The 22,341-nt window shown below is 39.4% G+C and overlaps 1 protein-coding gene across 6 annotated transcripts in view; it reads left to right on the top strand.

Moving 5' to 3' along the window:
* Window positions 1–3,662: 3,662 nt before the first annotated feature.
* Window positions 3,663–22,341, top strand: part of ARHGEF37 (Rho guanine nucleotide exchange factor 37) — a 111,655-nt gene continuing 92,976 nt past the window's right edge. Inside the window, exons 1-2 of one of the 6 annotated variants that reach the window (XM_088133649.1) lie at window positions 15,680–15,717; window positions 17,293–17,381. Coding sequence is in view for 3 of the 6 variants with exons in the window: in XM_088133651.1 (XP_087989777.1) it covers window positions 3,933–4,035 (103 nt within the window). In the remaining 3 variants the exon portion in view is untranslated. Of the gene's footprint in view, window positions 4,036–15,570; window positions 15,718–17,292; window positions 17,382–19,193; window positions 19,616–22,341 lie in introns of those variants that run through there. The other 5 variants (XM_088133651.1, XM_088133652.1, XM_088133647.1 and 2 more) reach the window with 5 other exon arrangements.

The raw sequence follows: 22,341 nt of genomic DNA, 5'->3' as shown, positions 1-22,341 counted from the left end.
GTTTATTGCCCTCAAAAACTGTTTAAACATCTCTTTCAAAAACCTGTATCAGCTCTTTGAAGAAAGCAAGATCAAGAAACAGGCATGGTTGGGTTTCTTAGAATGTTCTTTACTATTGTAAGATCGAATAATAGAATCTTGAAAACCTGTCAGAATTTCTGTCTGCCCCACTTTACACCAAGCAAAATCAAGGTGGGGTTATTTTATGTTTCTTTCTTGTGCTTTCCTTTTTCTCAGGACTGAGTAATCTTTTCTGAACCTCCCCCCTTAATGGTCCACTCATTCCTTCCCCTTTCCCAAGGCCAGATCTACATTCCTTCACACCACCTCTTCCCTCAGAATCACCCCCCTCCTTCATTTGCAGATGGCCCAGCATCTCACCAAGGTCAGTGGACAAGTGTGAAAGAGAACAGCTAGATGGAGTTGGAAAGTGCCTCCCCCCTTCCTGTTGCATGGCAACTGCCATTGGAGGGTCCAACATGGAAAGAAGCAAAGAGTCTCCTTTGTCCTGGGACTCATCTGTCAGTACTGGTAGCAGTTCAAGGGGATGGGGCTTGTGTGGAACTTCAGATGTGGCGTACACCTCAGGATAGCCCTTTCAGTGAATAAGATATTCTAAATGTTCCATCTTGCATTGAAGACCCAGATTACATTCCGCCTCTTATTCTTCTTCCCCATCCACAAGAACTGGGGATGAACAGGTGCAGAATGCAAGGGACAGAGTGGCTCCTCTTGAAAAAGGAACGACTGGTGAAATAATGGATGAATCTTCATTGAAGTAGACAATTGCAGATGGAAGACCATTGAGCTAATTTATTGTGTAACAGGGGAAAAGCCAATAAACTGAAACTAGTTTCTTAGATGGCCAGGAGAAAAGCAAAAACTTAGGGGAGTGACACACCAAATCTCCCACCACAATCTTGGTGATGACTTGCCTATGCTGCATGTTTGCATACAGGGTTGGCTAAATCTAACTGTTAATTTGAGAGGAACTGGACATCCTGTCTCTCCTGCAGAAAGTCAAAGGGTTAAGGAACAGTAGAGGAATGAGCTCTGGAGGGCACGATGTGGGGGGTGGTAGCCATAGACTGCTTGAAGGAGAGACATGTCAATGGAAGAATGTGGCAAATTGTTACTGGCAAGTTCTGCAAGTGGCAATAAATCCATCCAAATGTCCTGCTGATAAGGGACAGAGCCATGTAAATACTGTTCGAGTAATGCATTCATCTTCTCCAATTGTCCATTAGATTTGATGAGAGGATGACAAATGATTGCAAATGTCCAGTAATTGGAAAAGGGCTTTCAAAACTTGGATGTAAATTGAGAGCCACAATCTGAAATCACACAATTGACGAATCTCCTGTACTGAAAAACATGATCTAGAAAGACTTGTGCAGTCTCCTGAGCTGATGGTAGTCCCTTGCAAGGGATAAAATGAGTCATGTTAGTAAACAAATCTACTACCACAAAAGTGGTAAATGTAAAACCTCCTCTCCTGTTATTTCTTCAATACCTCAGTTTTTTCCAAATCCTCTGGTATGCTTTGTCTTACTAATTCATCCTTCAATTCATCAGGAAGTATTCCTTTCTGATACTGATCAATCAGGGCAACATCATTCCAATGCATGTCTCTGGCATACCACTGAAAATCAGCACTCATGAATGTGTACTCATGAATCTGGCAATTTCCTTGGTTTAGCTTGCAGATCTCCCAGATTTGACATCTCCTGGACAGATGTCAAAAGCAGCTCTAAAACTTTGCATTAAGTTCTAGTAATTATCCAACAATGGATCATTGCCCTCTGTGAGGGACACTGCTCATCTGGCTGCCCATTCTTTCAGCCCCTCTTGTGATCTGTAGGAAATTCTACTGGTCGGCCTACTATAAACAATTCACACTATTGTGAATGTCATGGATTGGTCTTGAGACCCCACCACACCCAACTTCTCCAGTAGACTTCTAGGAGAATAAGACAATGCTGAGGAGCAAAGCCTTGTCCCAGCTGCTATGCTAAGTGTATCATGGCATTGTGCAGGTTTGTTACGTTTATTCATCTGCAGCTGATGCTATAATAATGCTTTGCAAATTGTTCTGCAAACAACAAGGATCTGTCACCATATTCTAGGTCTAGAAGGCAAGGTTCAATGACTCTCTAATGAGAGAGTAGTGAGGCTTTCAAGATTGATGTCAGCCCTTCAAGGTAGGCAAGGTCAAGAGTCAGGCATGGAAGTAATTCTGGGAATGTTTTTTACTGATGAAGAACAAAATAACAGAATCTAGAAAGCCTGTCAGAGTTTCTCTCTGCCTCATCTTGTATCAAACAAAATCAATCATTTTTCTCTTTCTTAGGCCTGAGAAAGTCTCCTCCTTAACAGTTTCTTCATTCCATTCCCATTCCCAAGGTCAGGTCTACATTCCTTCATACTCTGATATTAAAGCTTAAAATGGTGAGAAATTAACAGGCATAGGAGGATAGTTATGTTGCTTGCTTCTACTGTTGTCACAATTATTATCATATTATGTTCAGTGCATTAATTCAACCCATTTTCTGTTTCAAATACAACTTATGTGCTGACTGGGTAGGAAGAGAAAAAAATCTACCAGTTATAAAAAGAGAAAACAATTTACTAGTTATGAGATTTTAATACAGGAAAATCTAAATATATCTGCAGTAGAAACACCAACTTCAAGAAATATCTAATGTTAGTGTTTCAGATAACAAGATTTCTACATCAGATGACTAAGGATTCCATATTCATTGGACTGGACCATATTCAGCTGGCCTGAAATGGTCTGCCGGTATCTCTGAAAACAATCCCCTGCCTGTTTTTGCTGTCTCTTGCTTTTGGGTAAATAACCTTAATGCTTTAGTTTATGTATGAGCTTCTTGTGCCTTGCACTGTGATTACAGGAGAGTCCTTTTCACTCCTGCATTTACAGCCTACCATTTGTAAGTATTGCTTGCGGAGGTTATTGTTGTTATGTCTGAGTCAGGGGAGTATGCTGCATTGCTTTCTGTCTTTGTAAAAAGAAAAGGGGTAATATGCTCAAAACCAATTACATCCCTTTCAGTGCTGATGGAGGTGAGCAAAGAAAGGAGGCCATGACTGAATACTGCATTGGATTATGCAAACGAAGAATCTGTGAAACAAAGCAATGTTTTCTTCTGCAAGGTGAACGTTAAATCAGAAGTAGTCTAGAGCAGGGTTTCTCAATCTGTGTGGTATGGTGATCCCTCAAAAAAAATAATGAATGTATGTGATCCCGCCCCCCCCCCCCCCACAAAAGCCTTATCGTACTTTCCTCAAAGCCTATTTTGCATAGGCATAGCTGGAACATTTCCAGAAGTCACACCTGGCACCTGGACTCTCCTTCAGCGACCTTTGTGCTCACAGCAACAGCTCCTACAGCAGCCCCAGCCCACACGTGACACGCCCCAGAGCTGCCAAGCAGGGCCAAGGCACACTTGTCTGTTTAACTCTCCCTGCCTGACAAGGCTTCTTCCAGTGGGGAAGGTCATGCTGGGTCCTGACATTGAGCATGCACACCTGCTCCAGGAAGCCCAAGTGTGTTGGCTCCTATCTGTAAGGCGGTCAGTGAACCCCCCCCCCCCGCCCATTGCTAAATAAGGGACAGATGCAGACTGGCCCTTCTGCACAAAAGAGGGGGTGAGTAATCTTTTCATAGAGCAGGAATGACAAAGAAGCACAAACGTGTTTGAATATTGTTTCTGTATAAAGGGCTTGCTTTTGAAACACAGCAATGACTAGAATACTTTTATTATGACTTCCTAACCTTTCTTCAGTACGGAATTACATACCAGGAGTTCTTGGATTCTTGTGAGCTTTTCTAATTGCAAATAGTCCTGCCTGCTAGATGAAGTCTGACAGTCACAAGGTATCCTTCTCTTGCAAGAGATGCAAGAGAAGAGATGTTGCATCTCCCTGGACTGGGAATGCAGCTCAGCACCAGAGTCCAGCAAAACACTCCCCAGAGAAGAGTCCAGGAAGAGTCACGATTGGAAAAGGGAGAAGGTGAGTTTACACAAGAGCACCCTGATCCTTGCTGGATCACCTTGGACAAGTTGGGATTTTTCCAGGAGCCATTGTGAAGAGTGTAAAGGTTGTTGAAAAAGAACTGTTGTGGGTGGATCCTGTGCACAGTCTGGTCTAGTGCCAGCAGCCAGCAAAGGCTGCCCATGTCCACACTGAGCAGGGATGAGTGCTCCCTTCTTCAATGTTGCTTCTGAACCCTCAGATTTGCAGTTTTAGAACTTCTGGCCTTAGGAATGGTGTGATGGCACATGATGCATGATGTGATTCTGCTACTGAAGTTAGGTGAGATTAGAACTTTAATGTGTTTGAATGAGAGCCTGTTTTGATGGATGGAGAGAGAGAGAGAATGAAATGTATAGACACTCACTCACGTTTGTGACTTTGAACACTATGGAGTAATAGTGTGAACCTATGACATAAAGAAGTATTAAAACATTGTACACTTTGGATAACAGTAAATTACAAGTTGAATAAAGTAAAGAAACAAATGCTCTTATAATGGAGAAGTATCATATTCTTATATGTTAGTGCTGACCAACCATAAGAACACTGTGAGAAAATTAATGGAGAAGGAATACTAATGAGGAATTGAACTTAGGATAATTCATAGACTGTGGAAGCAATTTATCAAATTTCAAATATATATCAAGCATAATAGTTGATGATTAATTATTAACAATCTTGAAAAGAACAAAACGTAGGTGAAGTATGATGAAAAAATGAAGAGTTGAAAAATGAATGAAAATCAGTTTGTAGAAGGAAGAAGCATCAGGCAGATATCAGGAATGTGTTGTTTTACCTGAATATTTATGTTCCCACAGCTCAAACACTTTTGTCCACATATGTCAAACTTTCTTATAAGGTAGTCCTTGCTTAACAATGGTAACTGGGACTGGAATTTCCATCACTAAGCGATGTGGTCATAAAGTGCAATGTCATGTGACAGCATCGCTTAGCAACTGCATTCCCAACAGTCCCTGTTACTGTCATTAAGCAAATCCCACTTGGTCGTTAGGTGAGGCCCCACCCCGATCCAAGTCATTCCCAGCTTGATACCTCCCAGCTCTAAACTTTGGTAAGCCTCAGTAAGACTGCCTCCTCTTGAACTCCCCCCACCCGCGGGGTAGGCAGGTGGGGGGAGTTGAAGTGCCCTTGCAGTTATAAGTGTGGGTGGGCTGCCAAGCATACAAATTTTGATCATGTGACCATGGGGGCACTGCAATGGCCATAATTTTGGCGACTGGGCGTAGGTACCATTCATTCAGCACTGTCATAACTTTGAACAGTCACTGAATGAATGGTCATTAACCAAGGATTACCTGTATAGCAATAGAAGGCCAGAACAATTTACACAAGCTATTTTTATTTATATGCAAACCAATACACTGTAAATAAATAGAGCAGCTTGGATATGCTAGGTTTTTTATGGTAAATTGCTAAACAAGCCTGTAATATTTGTGAGACACAGAACAGTGAATGTACAGTATTATTTTCTGTCTCTATTTTCATTGTTTGAATAACAAATATTTTAATAATTCACCTTATGGGAAAGCTATGTTTTTACCTTCTAGAGAACATGCACATTTTGATCCTAATTTTTTATAACCCAGGTAAATAGTTTTTATAACCCAGGTAAATATAACCCAGGTAAATCGTTTCATGGCTTAGGTAAACCATAGTTTCATTTACACCCATCCACCCACAAACATGAATGACGAGTAAGTCTGACGATTGCACCATTGCCATCACACGTCAGTTTTTCCACTAACCAAGAAATATGTAATAATACATAGGTGTGGTTGATTTGTATGTGGGTAGCTTAATATTAAATCATGCCCATAGGTACTTGGGTTTATCTGTTTCAGCTTCATTTCAGTAGTGTTGTTTACACATTCTTCATAAAAATAAGTACAAAATACATTGGAAAAGAAGAAATGTTGGTACGTGAATCAACACATTAGCATGAATAAGCAAAAAGTGGGAAGTTACAGTAATAGACCGGAACATCTTGTACACTCAATTAAGTAAAATCTCCCTTTTCACACTGTGTGTGTGTTTATTACATGTATTTCTATACTGCCCAGCTCTCAAGACTCTAGGTAAATTACAACATCTTGAAATAATCACAACCCCAATAAAGCAAAGTCCATTGACAAGCAGCAACATGGTACCCAAGAGCCTATAAATATACCAAAAAGAAAAAGATAAAGCTGATAGCCCAGCTTCTCCATGAAACCAAAACAAAATATAAGCTACCCCCAGATCTAAAATTAGTTCCCAAAGCTCATTCAAACAAAACCATTCTGACAATCTTCCAAAAAGCTAATAGAGAACATTTTGGCCAAACCTCTGGATAAAAGGTATTCAAAAACTTTGGGACTGTCACTCAGAAGGACGGTGTCTGGGTCCATTTCTTCCAATTTTTCTCCTGGGTGGGACCCTAAGCATATCTTCTCTGCATTGGATGGGCAGAACCACTTTGGAGGAGAAGGAACCAAGTCATTAAAGGCTTTTAAATTAATAATAATTACATTATTTTTTGAAAGGCCTTTGGAGCAAATTAATACAGGTTTGGAGTCAGAGTGTTTAATTTATTCATAATTCTTATCTGGTTGTGCATTTTGTTAAGTGGTCACAGAATGATGACACAAGTAGAGTTGTTTAGAGGAAAATTTAAGCTTGTTCCATATGCCCAACAGTAGTTATTTTACAGGTTAGAGAGTTTACATGACCAAACAACATCAGTGCAAGGACAACATACTATTATGTATAGTATACCTGTTGTTCCGCCCATATCTATGGAATCAAAGAATGTAAACTTTCAAGTTTTCAGAGGCAAAAACTTCAGGGATAAATTCCTGGGGTTTTTTTTTGCAGAACATTGAACTAGGTAAAAAGTATCTATTTTGAAATTATGCCATAAATGAATTTTATGGAAATGCCATAGAAAGTGTACTGAAATATTGCAGATCCTGTTCCAAATCCTCAATGTTTTCATTTCTTACTACTACTGTTATTCTATTAGTAGAAGATAGTTAACAGTTATATTTTTCTGACCCTAATAGACGAAATAAAGCAGAATAATGCCTTACTGCTGCTATTTTGCAAATTCACGTTGTAGACTTCAACAGTGCTAACAATTTTTGCTCTCAGATGCAGGTACAGTACAGTATGAATGGTGTTGAATATAGGTATTCTGTCATCCATAGGTATCAGAGGGAGAAGCCAAGTGATGAGATGTATATTGTGACATCACAATGCAAGTCCTGTAATTTAGGTACTGGCATCCAGTGTTGGGCCACAAGCACAAACAAGCAGAATTTGTGTCATAAATCACAAAGCACTTCAAACCATTTTTTCCCCCATCACTGTGGTTAGTAGCAGATACCTAAGCTGTCTCCTATTAACACTCTTTTGAACTAACAGCGAATGTAACTTAGATGAAAAATCCATGTCTATAGTATTTGTAAAGAAACAGAGAGTAGGAAAGAAAAACATGGAAAAATAGAAGAGTATGGCAGAGAAGAGAACGAAGATAGCAGGTCTGGGTTAATTCTGCCATGCTACCAAAACATGTAAAAATGGGATGGGTAGAGGTTGGCCTGTTACATAGAACAGTATACACACATACGTGTGATTTTTTTCTGTTTACAGGAAAAAAAAAGATGATTTAGAGAAGCTTATGGATAAATAACTTGTCCACAAAGTGTATAAATCTTTGAAGGCAAAGATAAGTTGATTAACCCCTGAGATATCCATCCTTCCATTTTGCATAGAATAGGGAGTTCTTCAAAAGCAGCATCTTCTATTGAGCATGTTTTGAATTTAAAATAGTGTTGTGAAGAACGTTTCCATATCAAGTTACCACTGCTTCAAACAGCAGACCCAAACTAGGCATTTTTGCCGTGTGTCTGCTATTTATAATAATATCAAGATTTGAAAGCACTAATTAGAAGGATCCCCTTCAACCAAAGCAGACACCTGCATTTTTTGCATCAAGAAGAGGAAGAAGGACTGGTAAAATAAAAACTTGTATTTTTTAGCAGTTCCTAAAAACATGACCGAGCAGATGCTGAAAGCTTAGTAGAAGTGCCTAATAATTAGAATTCTTCTTAAAAACAGTGGAATGAACCAGAAAACAGTGCCATCAACTCAGGGAAGAAGTGGGAAAACATCCATTTGCTTTGTATAGCTGGATCCACCTATACTTCTTTGTTTTTTTTCTTCATTAAACTCAGCTTGATTTTAATTTACTTGGCCACGCTGTCTTATTGCTGATTAAATGCAAGAGTGTAACTATGTTCCTTAGGTGGCGGTAGTGGTTGTTAGATAATGGAAAAATCTGCATTTTACTGGGTGGAAGTTTAGTGCACTTGTAAATTTCTCACTAGCATCTGGATTATGTGGAAAATTGCATTTTCCAACCTTATATTGAAATTTCTTGCCAGTTTTAAAACTGTAACTCTAGTTTTAAAACCAGCTAGTAGATCTAACAATTGTCACTGTGCCAAATGTTGTACTGATGCTGTCTTTTGAATATTGTCTGTGGTATCAAGTGATGCCTAACAGCAAAATAAAAAGAAGTACCAGAAAAATGAGAGGTCCTGTAGTCGTTATGTCTAGATTAGGACTCAGAGTGATGACATTTCTGCAACTTTCTTGCACTGAAAAACCTTCTAAAGCTGTTACATTTTTGTGACCTGGAAGCTAGGAAGGGGCAAAAAGAAATGAGGCAGAGACTGATTCTGTGGCTTAGTGCTGGGGAACTGAAATGGTTTAACTCTGGCAGAATTGTGTCCTTGAAATTGTGGCAAAAATTAGATTTTATACTGGCTAGGTAAAGGTTCTCAAACTATGTGGTACTGAGATCTTCTAAAATGATACAGGAACTAGTATGAATCCCCAGATGATAAAAAAACGTTTTACCCAGAATGTTATTTTTGTTTCAGACAATACCTATTTTGACAACTGATGTACCATTTAAACAATGGCAGAAGGATATATCTAAATTTGTATGGCAAGGGGGAAAAATGAGTTAAATATAAGGTAGTACAATATGCAAAGGAAAGAGGAGGATTGGGCTTACCAGATTTGAAACTGTATTTTGCTGCTTGCTGTTTAGTTTGGATGAAAGAGTGGGTGTTGCTGAGAAATAGAAGGCTTTTGGATTTAGAAGGTCATGGTCTGAGATTTGAGTGGTATGGATATCTATAGAATGATAAAGCTAAGGCGAATGTAGACTTTAAAAATCATTGTGTTAGATGGGCTATTCTTAGAGTATGGAATAAATATAAAATCAAGTTTTGCCGAAAACATCTTTATGGCTTTCAGTGCAAGAAGCATTTTATAGATGAGAAATTATAAGTAAACACAAAAGGTTAACCTACAAAGATGTACTAGAATTTTCTCAAGGGGATTATAAAATGAAATCAAAAGAAGATTTGATAACAGAAGGATATTCTTGTCAATGGTTTTCTTATGTACAATTAACAGAAAAGTTTAAAGTGAATAAAAGATTTTGTAGTTTTGAATCAAGTAAGACTGAGTTTGAAATAGAGTTATGTACTAATGATGAACATGTTATTGCTAAAATGTATAAACTTTAACTGAAATATGAGACAGAAGAAGAACAAATGAAAGAATGTATGATAAAATGGGCTAAAAATTTGGCTATAATAAACAAATGGACCAATGGGAAAATATGTGGTTGAAAGGATTGAAATTTACATTATGTTCTAGCCTTAAAGAGAATTTTTATAAAATGATGTATCATTGGTATTTGTCACCAGAGAAATTGTTTAGAATGTATAAAGGTACTTCAAATCTTTGCTGGAAATGTGAACAACATGAAGGACATTTAATCATGTTTGGTGGACATGTAAAAAAGCCAAAAAAATGTGGATGCAAATACATGCATTAATTCAGGAGATTTTTAAGGTTAAAGTATAACTGAAACCAGAGACTTTTCTTTTGGGACTAATGGACAAGCAACTAGAAAAAAGACATGGAACTTTGTTTTTATATATGACAACTGCAGAGAGACTATTATATGCTCAAAAGTGGAAAGGTTCAACACTACCCACAATGGAGGAATGATTGGTGAGGATGATGGAACTTGCAGAGATGGCTAAACTGACGTCTTTGATCAGATAAAAAACAATATCTACATTTATGGTTGACTGGAAAGCTCTTAGAGACTTTTGCATGAAACAAAAAAATGCAGTTATGATTTATGGTTTTGATGATTAGAAAAAAAATGGATAATAGAAAAAAATGAGCTTTTTCATAAGAGTAATCATAGAGTAAGAGATAATTTTGCAGTTGTACTTATATTTGCTGCAAAGGAAATTGGAAGCTTCTTTCTATTTTTTCTTTTTTCTTTTTTTTTCTGCACTTTTGCTTTTTCTCTCTCTTCTTTCCTTTCTTCTTTCTTGCTTCTATTTTTTATTAGTTTGTGTTAGTTTTTATGTGCTTTGTAAAACTTTTAATAAAAAAATATTTAAAAAAGAATTTGATTTAAATAAATCTTAAAGTTTATAAATCTTACAGCTTATAACCTCCCAGAGTCGCTGGGAATCAGGTGGCATATTATTGTTGGTCACACAGTCAGCCAGATGTTTAGACTGGATTTGGCATTTTTATTCACCTATCGAGTCCTTCCCAAGGACCTGGGATAGGCAGGTGTTAAAGGTATCATTGCAGGATGAAAGCTGTTCCAAATAAAGCTGCCCTTTTGCAATTGACTGATGGTGATTTTGTCAATGCTGATGGTCTTCAAGTGGTGTTCCAGATGTTTTGGGATTGCACCTAAGGAGCCTATTACTATTGGTACTATCTTTGTTTTCCTTTGCCATAGTTGTTCTACTTCTATTTGCAGGTCTTTATATTTTGTGATTTTCTCTAGTTCTTTCTCTTCTATTCTGCTGTCTCCAGGTATTGCAATGTCCACTATCCAGACTTTTTTGTCTTTCTTATCAACAACTGTTAAGCCTGAGCTGTTGTGTGGCAGGTGCTTGTCTGTTTGAACTGTAAAGTTCCAGAGCACTTTAGCTTCTTCATTTTCGATTACTTTGTCTGTTTTGTGGTCCTACCAGTTCTTACTTGCAGGCAAATGGTATTTCTTGCAGATATTCCAGTGCACCATTGTTGCTACTTTGTCATGCTGTTGTTTGTAGTCAGTCTGTGCAATCTTGCAGCCGCTAACTAGGTGGTCCACTGTTTTTTTCACCTTCTTTGCAGAGGTGACATTTCCTGTCTGTTGCTGTCTTCTCAATTCTGGCTTTGTGTGTATTTGTTCTTAAGGCTTGGTTTTGTGCAGCCAGAATTAGCCCCTCTGTCTCTTTCTTCAGCTTTTCTACTCTTAGCCATTGCCAGCTCTTGTTATCTGCTTTGCCTGCTAGTTTTTTTGTGTACTGGCCATGTAATACTTTGCCTTGCCATGTCTCTTTTCTATTCTTCATTTGGTCTTTCTTGTAGGCCAATTTGGTCTCTTCAGTATTCAGTAAGCCTTCATAGTGTACTAGCTTCAGTGCATCTTCTTCACTGTCCTTCAGATATTCTTCTAGTGCCCTTTTTTCTTCTTCAATTGTTTGATGTATTTGCAACATTCCACACCCACCTACACTCCTTGGTAAGTAGAGTCTGTCAGCGTCACTGCATGGATGAAGGGCATGATTCACTGTCATTATTTTTCTAGTTTTCCTATCCAGGGCTTCTAGTTCTGCTTGAGTCCAGTCCACTATTCCAGCTGTGTACCTAATGACTGGAATTGCCCAGGTGTTAATTACCTTGATGGTATTTCCTCCACTCAGTTTGGACTTTAAGGTCTTCTTTACTCTCATGATGTATTCACTCCTAACCTTCTTCTTGACTTCGGTGTGTTTGATGTTGTCAGCTTGAAGGATGCCTAGGTATTTGTAGTGATTTTCGTTATCCAGACTCTTGATGTTATTTCCATTGGGCATCTTGATTCCTTCAGTTTCTGCTGTTTTCCCTATATTATAATTATCATCGTCACATCAACAACAACACCACCATCATCATCTCAGGAATGCATTAAGGATAGGATCCCTTAACATGGATTTTCCTAAATAGTTGCCTCCCCCTTGCAAAATTCTTATTCTGTCACAGAGACAACAGTGCATTGCATTTATTGTTTTGATCGCTGTGGGACTCTTTGGTATTTCAGTGACAACGACCATTCTTTGTGATACAGATTAACTGGATTCCACATTCAAATTTAACTACTGATTTATAGATTGGGTTTCTTATCAGTTAGCTATCACTTTCTTCTTTCTTTGGTTCTATTCCAACATATTTGTTTGTAGAATGGATTTCAATTGCAGTCCTCCATAGAAACATACGGTTGTGTTGGTTCTACCTTCCTTTCCATACAGACCCTGTACATTGATCCTGTCTTCTTTGCATTGTCATAACAGGGAATATTTGATCTGTTAAGGGGCGAACAGTGTTGCTACAGTCTCTTATTTTTACACTGATATTCTCCTACTTTGCTGCTAGCATTAGAATGACACTTTACTGTCCTGATGCTGTAATGCTGGCATTCCCAGCTACAGTGGCCAGCATAGCAGCACTACCCTGAGCCCTGTATCTTCTCCCATCCTTCTAGTTGTGCCACTTCCTAAAATGAACTTGAAGAAATTGCAGGCTGAAGCCAGTGGCAGAGAAAAATGACAGAATAAAGTAAAAGGAAGACATTGGACTGGCAGAGGAAATGAAAAAGCAGAGAAAAAAGTGCTCTGAAAGCAACAACCCTCAGCAATTACTGACAATGTGAAAATACGGTTTTCTATCATCCTGATTAGTTTCATTTAAACAGCCAAACTGAGAATCTTGGAAGAATAGAAAGAAGAAAGTTAACAGCAGCCATTTCTCCCCTGAAAGGAAATGATTAGGTTTTCAATATGAAATTTTGTCTTCCTGTACCAAATTCAAATGGGGAAATGGTGAGGGGAAGAGAACATTTAGATGAGATCTACATTTAGATGAGACCACCTCTCCCCTATGTCTTCAACCCATCCCACCCGATCGCATAGAGAGGGCATGCTTCGGACCCCCTCAGTAAAAGAACTCCATCTAGCGGGGTCCAGAAGGTGGGCCTTCTCTGCAGTAGCCCCTGCTCTTTGGAACATTCTGCCCCCGGAGGTGCGATTGGCCCCCTCACTCCTGGCCTTCCGAAGGGCCTTGAAGACCTGGTTCTGCCACTTGGCCTAGGGTGGGGAGGGAATACTTCAAACAGGGGAATGGCTAGCCCCATAGTGGCCAGCTCTCCACAGCCTGATTTTCCATCTTCTTGGATCTTCCTTTTTTAGTATTGTTTTAAATTTTGGATGTATTATGTGTTTTAGATACATTTATAGTTTTAATGTTTTCTGTAAGTCGCCCAGAGTCCCCTATTGTGGGGGAGATGGGCGGGGGAGAAATCCACTAAATAAATAAAAAATAAAAATCATCCTGGTTGGTGGTAAAATTAGATTTAAATCCTGAAAGATAATGTTCTGCTGAATGCAGGTCAGATAATTAAGAAGATCTTTATCAGCTCTGAAAAGTGCAGCCATCAGAAGAATAGAACTTATTACATGTAGTCCTCGCTTAATGACCATTCATTTAGTGACTGTTTAAAGTTACAACAGCGCTAAAAGTGACTTACGACCAGTCCTCACACTTACAATCATTGCAGCACCCCCACAGTCAAGTGATCGCAATCCAGGCACTTGGCAACCAGCTTACACTTATGACAGTTGCAGCATCCCGGGGTCACGTGATCACCATTTGTGACCTTCCCAGCCAGCTTCCAGCAAGCAAAATCAATGAGGAACCATGTGATTCACTTAACGACCATGTGATTCACTTAACGATTGCTGCAAAAGCAATAATAAAATCAGGTTCGGTCATGTGATGATTCGCTTAATGACCATATTGCTTACTGACCTAAATTCCAGTCCCAATTATGGTTGTTAAGCGAGGACTACCTGCACTCCTTTGCCAACTGTAAATAGATATCTTGGAATTAAAACATTGATATTTAATATATTACACCTACCGCAGTTCTCTTGCCCTAATATTTATTGACTTCTTTTTCTTTCTCACCATGAAAATGGCCATACAACAAGGGAGTTGGAACAGCAGTATGAGTTAGAGGATTTTCCTAGATGGAGTGAGGAAAAGCAACTCATTAAAACTATAGAATGTTACCTAGGTAACTATTTTACTGAACTGCGGTAAAAAAAAGCTATTGTATAGATTAATGCTAATTAATTTAGGCAATTGTGCTTAGTTTGAATTTTAAAAATTTAAACATTTTAAAATCAATGATTTAATTTAAGGCTTAATTAGCTGCAAATTCTTTAGCTGGCAGTTGGTATATTTAGAGATTAATAACAATCAGGTCCCCAAATATGCTGGCCCTCCAAAGTATTAGGTTGCAGCTTCTGCCATTCCCACCTCACCATTTATTTCAATAAAACTCAGCCGTACCAGACTGGAAAGCCTGATTTAGGTGAGTAAGGAATTTTAGGGTTGTAGTCCCACCCGACTAGGAATTCCTGGAGGTGAAGTCCCAAGCAATCTAAAAGGATTCAACTGGGATATGTATGGTCAAGTGATGACATCAAAGGGGGTGGGGTAGGGAACTATTCATCAGCTATAGAAGTGGAGCAAGTGTCTTGAGATCCATTTAAACTGAAATAACTAAGATCTTGGCACATACAATAGGTTACTGTTGATAGTCCTCTGGAAGTTTCTCAACCATTCAGGGTCATCTTGAGGATATTACATTATAGGAATTGCCAGGCTTTCTGCACCAAAAGAGAGAAAGAAAGATTTGGTCATGAGAAAACTCTGTCATCAAGCTGAGAAACCTGTCTGGGTGCTACTTTTTTCAACTCCTCTCCCTTGCAACATGATTACAAAGAGATGAAAATGTAATAAACATAAACCTTACCTCATCTACTGGAATAATTTGTGCGCCTTCCCAATCAAATCTGTTTTGATTTCGGGCTATTATGGTGGGGAAAAAAGGGTAATTACTAAATGCTTAGAAATCAGTCCTAGGAGAGAGATTATGTCCCCACCTGTCAGGCATGGAAGCAAGAATACAGCTCATTTATATTGGTCAGGACATTAATGCCACACAATCTGTTTGCTCACAGCTGTTAGAAACCCCCTTTGTCAATTAAAAGCAAACGAAGCTGTTTGGGGATGTTGTCCCTGGTGCAGGTTGAGGGCTGCTTGTTAGCAAAGAAGCAGTGAAAGTTCGTTGGGCTTCGAAGTGACAGAGCACCAGCATTGGGTCAGCAGAGATGGGGTCGGTGACCCACTCCACCCTGTTTCCCCCATCTCCAGTTGTGTCTGGCTCTTAGTTCCCTGGCAGGCCGCCTTCCATTTTCATCCAGCAAGCTCCAGAGCTGGCCAGCTGCCACAGCATCGGTTGCCTTGGCTGCGTTCAGCTGCATAGGGAGCGCAGAACAGAAACTCTCAGCTGACACAGCCTACTTCTGCAGTAAACAGCACACATGCACTTAGCCGAGGGGGCTGGGCCTTCAGCCTACGTAACAACTGGAGCGCGGGGGTTTATCATTAACTCTTTTAAAGAGCAGCACAGCAGCTCGAACAAGCTTGAAGCTCTGGGCTAATTAGCAGGTAAGAATTAATAAGCCAGAAGAGAAAAATCTGAGAGTTATTGTTTTGCCAGCAGTGAAATTATTTTCCAACACAGCAGGTCAGTCAAATGTATACTTAGCAAAATCTACAGGACAGCCATTAATCAAAACCAGGCAGGTTTCTATTCCTGCCTGGGTGAATGGAAAGGTTACAGAAGCACATTCCAGATTCTGCTCATTCTACCACCTTCGGGAGAGGGCAGAGTCGGGAAGAATTGAGGGGGAAAGCTAGTCTTTGCACGATTTTCATGAATCTATTAAGTTTGCCACCATTAGCTTTCTGACAGAGCTTTGGTGTACTGGACAGACCTGACAGGCAGAAATTAAGCAGGTACAAGTTGAGATGTGATTCTGGATGTTATGCCAACTGACACTGGTTAAAGTTTGTTTGTTTTCCCACCAATTTTAGTAACATAAGGCACAAGGATAATCGAGGTGGTGGGGGGAAAATTAAGGAAATCCAACCTGCCTGGACGCAAACTTTTCCCTGGGCAGCGTGCCTGTGGTGTTTACATGTTTAGAAGGAGCATATGTTACAGTGCTGGAATTGTACGTGTTCATGAGCAATGGCCTATTTTGATGCTCCCCTTTATTAAGAACTGTCAGAATCTTTAAAAAAAGAAACAGGTTGTGTGTGAGGAGGTTTTCATTATTCCTACAGGGCAAAAATATTTGCAGTCAGAGGTTTTGGCCTTGTTGTTATTGTCAATGTCATTAAATATGCTGATCTGTACTGTACGTTCATACGACTCCTGGCAAAATACCCAAAATACCAAAAATATTTACTGCTGAAAAGTGTTTGCGATGGAACTTAGTTTTTTAAAAATCTGGTTGCCAGATATACTGTAGAAAGTTGGTTTGCAGCTACACGGCCAGTGACTTGCCCAGAATTAACTCTTCAGGTATATATAAATATGCACATAGTTTTACATGTATTTATACACACACATACACAAATATGTATTTACACATTCATACACACATGTATATGTCTGTGGGGAAAGAAAGGGGGAAGAACTGAGTTTGGGGCAGGTACGTGTATGTGTGTGTATGTGTGTAAATTATATGTGTATTGCTGAGCAATATGACATCCACTTGTCAACTTTTCTGATTCAACTCCAAGGACACAATTCTTCCAAGGTTAAGTCCTTTCAAGTCCACCTAGTATTCACGGAAAGAACCTTCATACTCCTTGCTTTCCAGGGTCACACTGATGTATTAAGACTAGAAAGTACAACTGGCAGAATTCCTCTGATGTAGGAAAGTTATAGCAAAACCATCACTCTGATTTCTAATCCAGACTTAATAGCTCTATGGTATCTTGTTTTCCTGAACCTCAGGCCACACTTAAAGAAAGAGTCCACATCCTTTCTGTTGTGTGTCTACATCGAATGTCAAATTTCATCTTAGACTTACTTTATATTATGATTATTATTAATGACCCAAATTAGTCTACTTATTTTATGTATTTTACTTGTTTCTTGGCAAGTTATTATAAAACCGAAGTTAAACTGAGAGACTGAATTATACATGTGTTTAAAAACTCTGTTTTTAGAACCTCTTAGGTGCCTCGACTAAACTCAGAAAAGTTCGGCCTCTCAACTAAGAAGAACTGCATTCCAAAGAACTGGTGTGGCTCCAAAGGTGACTTAATTATGAGTTGCTGTAAAATTTGTCCACAGCAGCAGTATGCAAACCACCTCAGATAATCTCAAAGAACAGAAGGAAAGGGATGATAGGGCAAGAAGAATTCTCTCTAGTTGCCTGGACTTAAGCTGTAGCATTTTGTATTTGTTTGGAAACAAAGTGGTAGCCCCTGCTTGTAGAATAACTGTAATGTGTCTTTGAGTTCTTCCAGAAACCACTTTGCTGAGTTCTATAACATCTGAAATTTCCAGATAAAACACAAGGGCAACCCCAAGCAGAACATGTCACAATAGTCAGTTTTGGAGGTTACATAGTTCACCAGTGTGCTATAGTTTCAGAATTGTTTTAAGGATGAAGTTGGCATATCAGCCACAGCTGATAAAAAATGCTCCTGGACATTGCTTCAGTTTGAAAAAGAGATCCAGATCCAGATGCATCCTCAGGTTGCGTTTCAGCTTCTTGTGGGACAGTGTAATCCCATTCAGAATTACTTTTCTGCATCTTTGACATTCTAATGAGCCCATCTTGCCTGGATTCAGCTTCCATTTATTATCTTTCTTTCAGCCCATTGCTGAATGCAGGGAAGCATTCAGGAGAGTTAATCCATTAACTGAAGATGTTACAGAAATCTGGATGTCATTACAGCATTATATCCTTGCACTCAACGTCTCCTGATAAGCTTCCCCAGATAAATCAAAGTCTGAAACTCTGCCTCCCAACTTTCAGGAATGCCACTAGAAGCCATGATAGCATCACTGGAATGTGTGTGTGTGTGGGTGGGGAGGACAATATTTATCTCTCTTTTTGGCATTCCTGAATGGAGGTTAAGGGAGAAGAATTAAAATGGAGGCTTCTGGAAAGGAAACTGTTTCCATGTCCTTTGGGGGGATTTTTGGTGGGAAGGTTAAAGTGAAAATGGAAGCAGTTTGATTCCCAAAGGCCTCCTACTCTCACTTTTAATTTGGAAAAAAGAAAAAGAAAAGTGACTGCTGAAGAAAATCGTTGCTGAAAATTGACAGTTTTCCTGTGAAATTTTTGTGGAATTGTGTGATCTTAGAAGGAGAAGATGCAAATGAAGTGCTACATGCCAGCCATGGACTGTTGTAGATACTGAAAAGTATTGGAGACAAAATGGAGCCTTGAGGGATATACAGTACTAATTACCATTTCATAGACCAACTGTTTCCAAAAGACTCCGTATGAAGACTACCTGAAAGATAGGAGCAGAACCATTGTAACAATGCTTCTATTCCCAAGTCTCTCAGGTGATTCAGAGGAGTAGTATGGTCACTGATATTGAATATTGTTGAGGAGTTAAGAAGAACCAGCAGAGTTCTTTGTCAGGTCCCAAAGATTATCCATTAGTATGTCTCAACCCCCTAGCCTACTCTGAAGCCAGTTTGAAATTGGTCAAGGTAATCTGCTTTCTACAGAACTGCCTGCAGCTGAGAAGCTATCACCTTCTTTATCTCACTTTAACAAAGCATGGCCAGTTAGGGACCAGCTTAAAATTACCACTCTCTAGTTACTTCACAAGAGCTCTAATAATTGCTTTATCATGGGCTCATTTGGGATGGTTCAATATCATTACTAGACATCCGGCAAATGGACATGTCTTCCTTTTTGCCCTGTTCTCCATCCAGCAGGCATAGCCTTAAAATCAAATATTGTCTGACTTTTTGAGTATCTAACTGAGCAGTTTTTTCCTGCACCGCAGTGCTTCCCTAATACAGTATTTATCAACCTCAGCAACTTTAAGATGTGTGGACTTCAGCTCCTGAAATTCCCCAGCCAGAGCTTGGGAAGTTTGCAAGCTCTGCCTGAAACTGACAAGAACTTAATCAGTTACATGCTGAAACCTTTTGCCTCTGTGAGACTAGGCTGAAGCTGCCATAACCTAAAGATGAAGCAGGCATGTAAGCAGAGAGGACAAAAACCAGGAATCTTGTCTATGAAATCCCTTCAGGGAGGTAGATAAGAAGGAAGGAAGTCCTTAAGGAAACAAAGGAAAAGTGTGACCTGAACCAGACAAAAGAAGTTGGGCCTGAGCACATGGAAACCTCAGTCCCATCAACAACTGCCAGACTTGTGAATCAACAAAGCAAGGACTTTTGGGGATAAAAGAGGTCCCAAAGCCCGCCCACTCTGAGTCATCTGAGTTGCCTTTGGATCCAGACTTGGTGGCTTCCATCCCTCTAGCTAGTGCCTGGCAGCCTAGTTGGGAACTGTGGGTAAGTGTGGATGAGTGCGTGCGTGTGCATGTATGAGAAAGAGCAAATGTACCTTGCAACCAGTAAAGTTTTGCTGTTACTTTAAATTCACTGGGTCTCCATGTATAACAAGGAACCTCTTGTGCCTCAGTGTTTGGTTGGAAGTGATTTGTGTGTATCCCTAATTATTTTCCCCGCTGTTGACCAGGGCTGTGTGTCTATCTGCTCCAGCCGCACCTATCTGGAAAACCCAGGTAGAAAGCAAGGGAGGCTGACAAGATCTGTGTGCCTCAACAGGCTGTGAGTGTGTGACCATAAGCCGAACCTGGGAGCAGCGTGTGTAACACCTCATGCTAGGCAAACAGCTGGTGCTAGCACATTCCTCTCAATGTGTATTCCCCATTGTGTGCTTGTTTACCTATTTGTAATCCTTTCCTCTCCAATGAATGTAAATACAAATATTTAAAAGTTAGTGTGTCTCGTTCAGATATCTGGTAACCCTGTGGTTCAAGGAAAGGCAGGATAGACAAGTTGGTACAAATTTCACCCTTGAAGGGTTCTGTGTGTTATTTCAAAGATCACAGGTAATATGTAAGTTTTATTAGCATAAAGCCTTAATCCTACTCTTATACTAACTTCCTGCAATCCAGATAGTTTCGTATAAGCCTGTTTACTTATGGGTAGAGTTTTTCAATAATTCATCTTAGGTTTGTGGCCTGAGGTCACAAAACCTTGTTATATTGTTGCTTTTTGAAGGGGGTGGATGCTGGTTTTTTTATTGCTGCTTTTACATTTTTAATTGTCATTGTGAGCCACCCAGAGCCATGATACGTAAGATGGGTAGCCGTATTAGTTTTTTAAATAAATAAATTTGAATCTCTACTTTTATTTCTGACATTGCTGTTTTAAGTGTGGTAGATATATTTTTCCTTTTCCCTAAATGGCTTTTACTTTCAAATTCTCTTTTCCCCATCTGTGGACAGAGTATTTTCTTAGCTTACTGGGTCATGTTGTAGATCTGTTTTGTTTTTGGTTTTTTTTCCCACTCTCTCTCTCTCTTGGAAATTCCAGATTGGTGAATCACTTGGAATTAAATTTCACCCTTTATCTCAGACTGTAGACTATTTTTCCTTTGCTTGCACATAGCTCTGAGCTGACGCTGCTTCTTTTTTTTGGTCCCACAAATATTCATCTCTTCTCCTGGCTGTTACACCTTGTTCTCTTCCTGGAGTGATGTCTTCTGTCTTTTGATGAATTGATATGTTCTAGGCTCAAATATGCCAGCTCCACCCCAAACACAGCAGTGCAGCCATCCTGACCGTTTTAGTTAGCAGCTGGCCAGTAGGTGAAGATTCCTGTTTCCTCTAGAATACTTTCCTACTGTACAGGGAAGAACTTGTATGTTCCAGAAGCTTGACTTCTGTCCAAAAAAACTCCCCTTTTTCAATCTGTTAAAACTGTGCTTTACATGTGAAGGAAAAGTTTGCATTTTCCAAAGTCTTCAGGGTGAGCTTCTTTCCACATACTTTCTTTAAACAATAAAACGCTTTTGCACGAGCCTGTTAGTTTATCTGTAGCAAAACACTGGTTCAGAACAATCATGGCACATTTGGGACTGAGGAGAAGAAGTCTGATGATAGCCCAAATACGTGTGTCATGAATCATTTTGAACCTTTGTTGGAGAAACTGCTCAACATTAGTTTTCTTTTGATCTCTAGCCACACATCTCAACTCATTAACATTTAAAGAAAAGAAGCTTATAATATGCTCTACAACTTCAAACATCTACATCTTTGATGATCAGTAATATTATTTGTCACATATTTAACACTTAAATAAACAACTGTTTGATCTGTTTTATCCCAGACTGAGAACTCTTGATTATCTTGTTTCAAGAGCCTTATCCTGATGGTATGATTCTGGTTGGAACATTTAGGCAAAATCTTTTGTTTTCATTTGAAACAATTAAACAGAAATCAGGAAAATTTTTCTCTGTCTGGCTTAAGTTCCTCCAATTTTCTGCCAGTTGGAAGGAAATAGAACAGTAGGAAGAGGAATGGTATGTCCTTTGCAATAAGCATTGTCCACTACTTTCTCTAAGAAACAGCACATCATTACGTGCTTCAGGATGATCTTCCGGTAAGTCTCCTGCAAACAAACTCCAAAGAGGACAGATTCATTTTGAAAAAGAAAATTAAAAGATTTCCATCTTTTAACAGGTATAGAGTTCTTGACTGTTTACTAGCCTTGAGTCAGAGAAGTTTGTGACTGATACTGTTTGCTGGTATTGCATTACTACTGAGAAATTGTGGAAGAGGAGAATCTGTGTTTGTGAAGCCTTTATCTTCCTCAGAGCTCTTAAAGGATTCCTCTGTGGCTGCTGCATAGATTGGAGCTCCTTAAACTTTATTGTCGGAAGTGTTTGTGACTGAACTTCAAACAATTTTTTTTCTGTTTTCATTTTATTTAGTCTCTCATTCTCTCTCTGGTAGCACACGATACACAAACCTGTCTTCCTGACACTGTTTTCTAATGTGGGGAGGGTTGTTCCCCATTCAGGCTGGATATTTAAATTTGTTTGAGGAATTTCAGCATTGGGTTGTAACAGATAAATTGAATTTATTATTGAAGGAGCCCCTGGGGCAGCCTTAAATAAGGAAGCTGAGAGGAAGCTGAGAGAGTGTTTGCTAAGAAGATAGGAAAATAAAAAGTCCGCTGATTACATTGGGAAGTGGTTTGGGCAGAGC

Source organism: Python bivittatus, unplaced genomic scaffold (genome assembly GCF_059951505.1).
Source record: "Python bivittatus isolate LINGU-HERP-01145 unplaced genomic scaffold, Pbiv_v1 ctg000080_np1212, whole genome shotgun sequence".
Classification (NCBI taxonomy): Eukaryota; Metazoa; Chordata; class Lepidosauria; order Squamata; family Pythonidae; genus Python; species Python bivittatus.
Note: the sequence above shows the minus strand (reverse complement) of the source record. Positions and strands in the feature narration are given on the sequence as shown.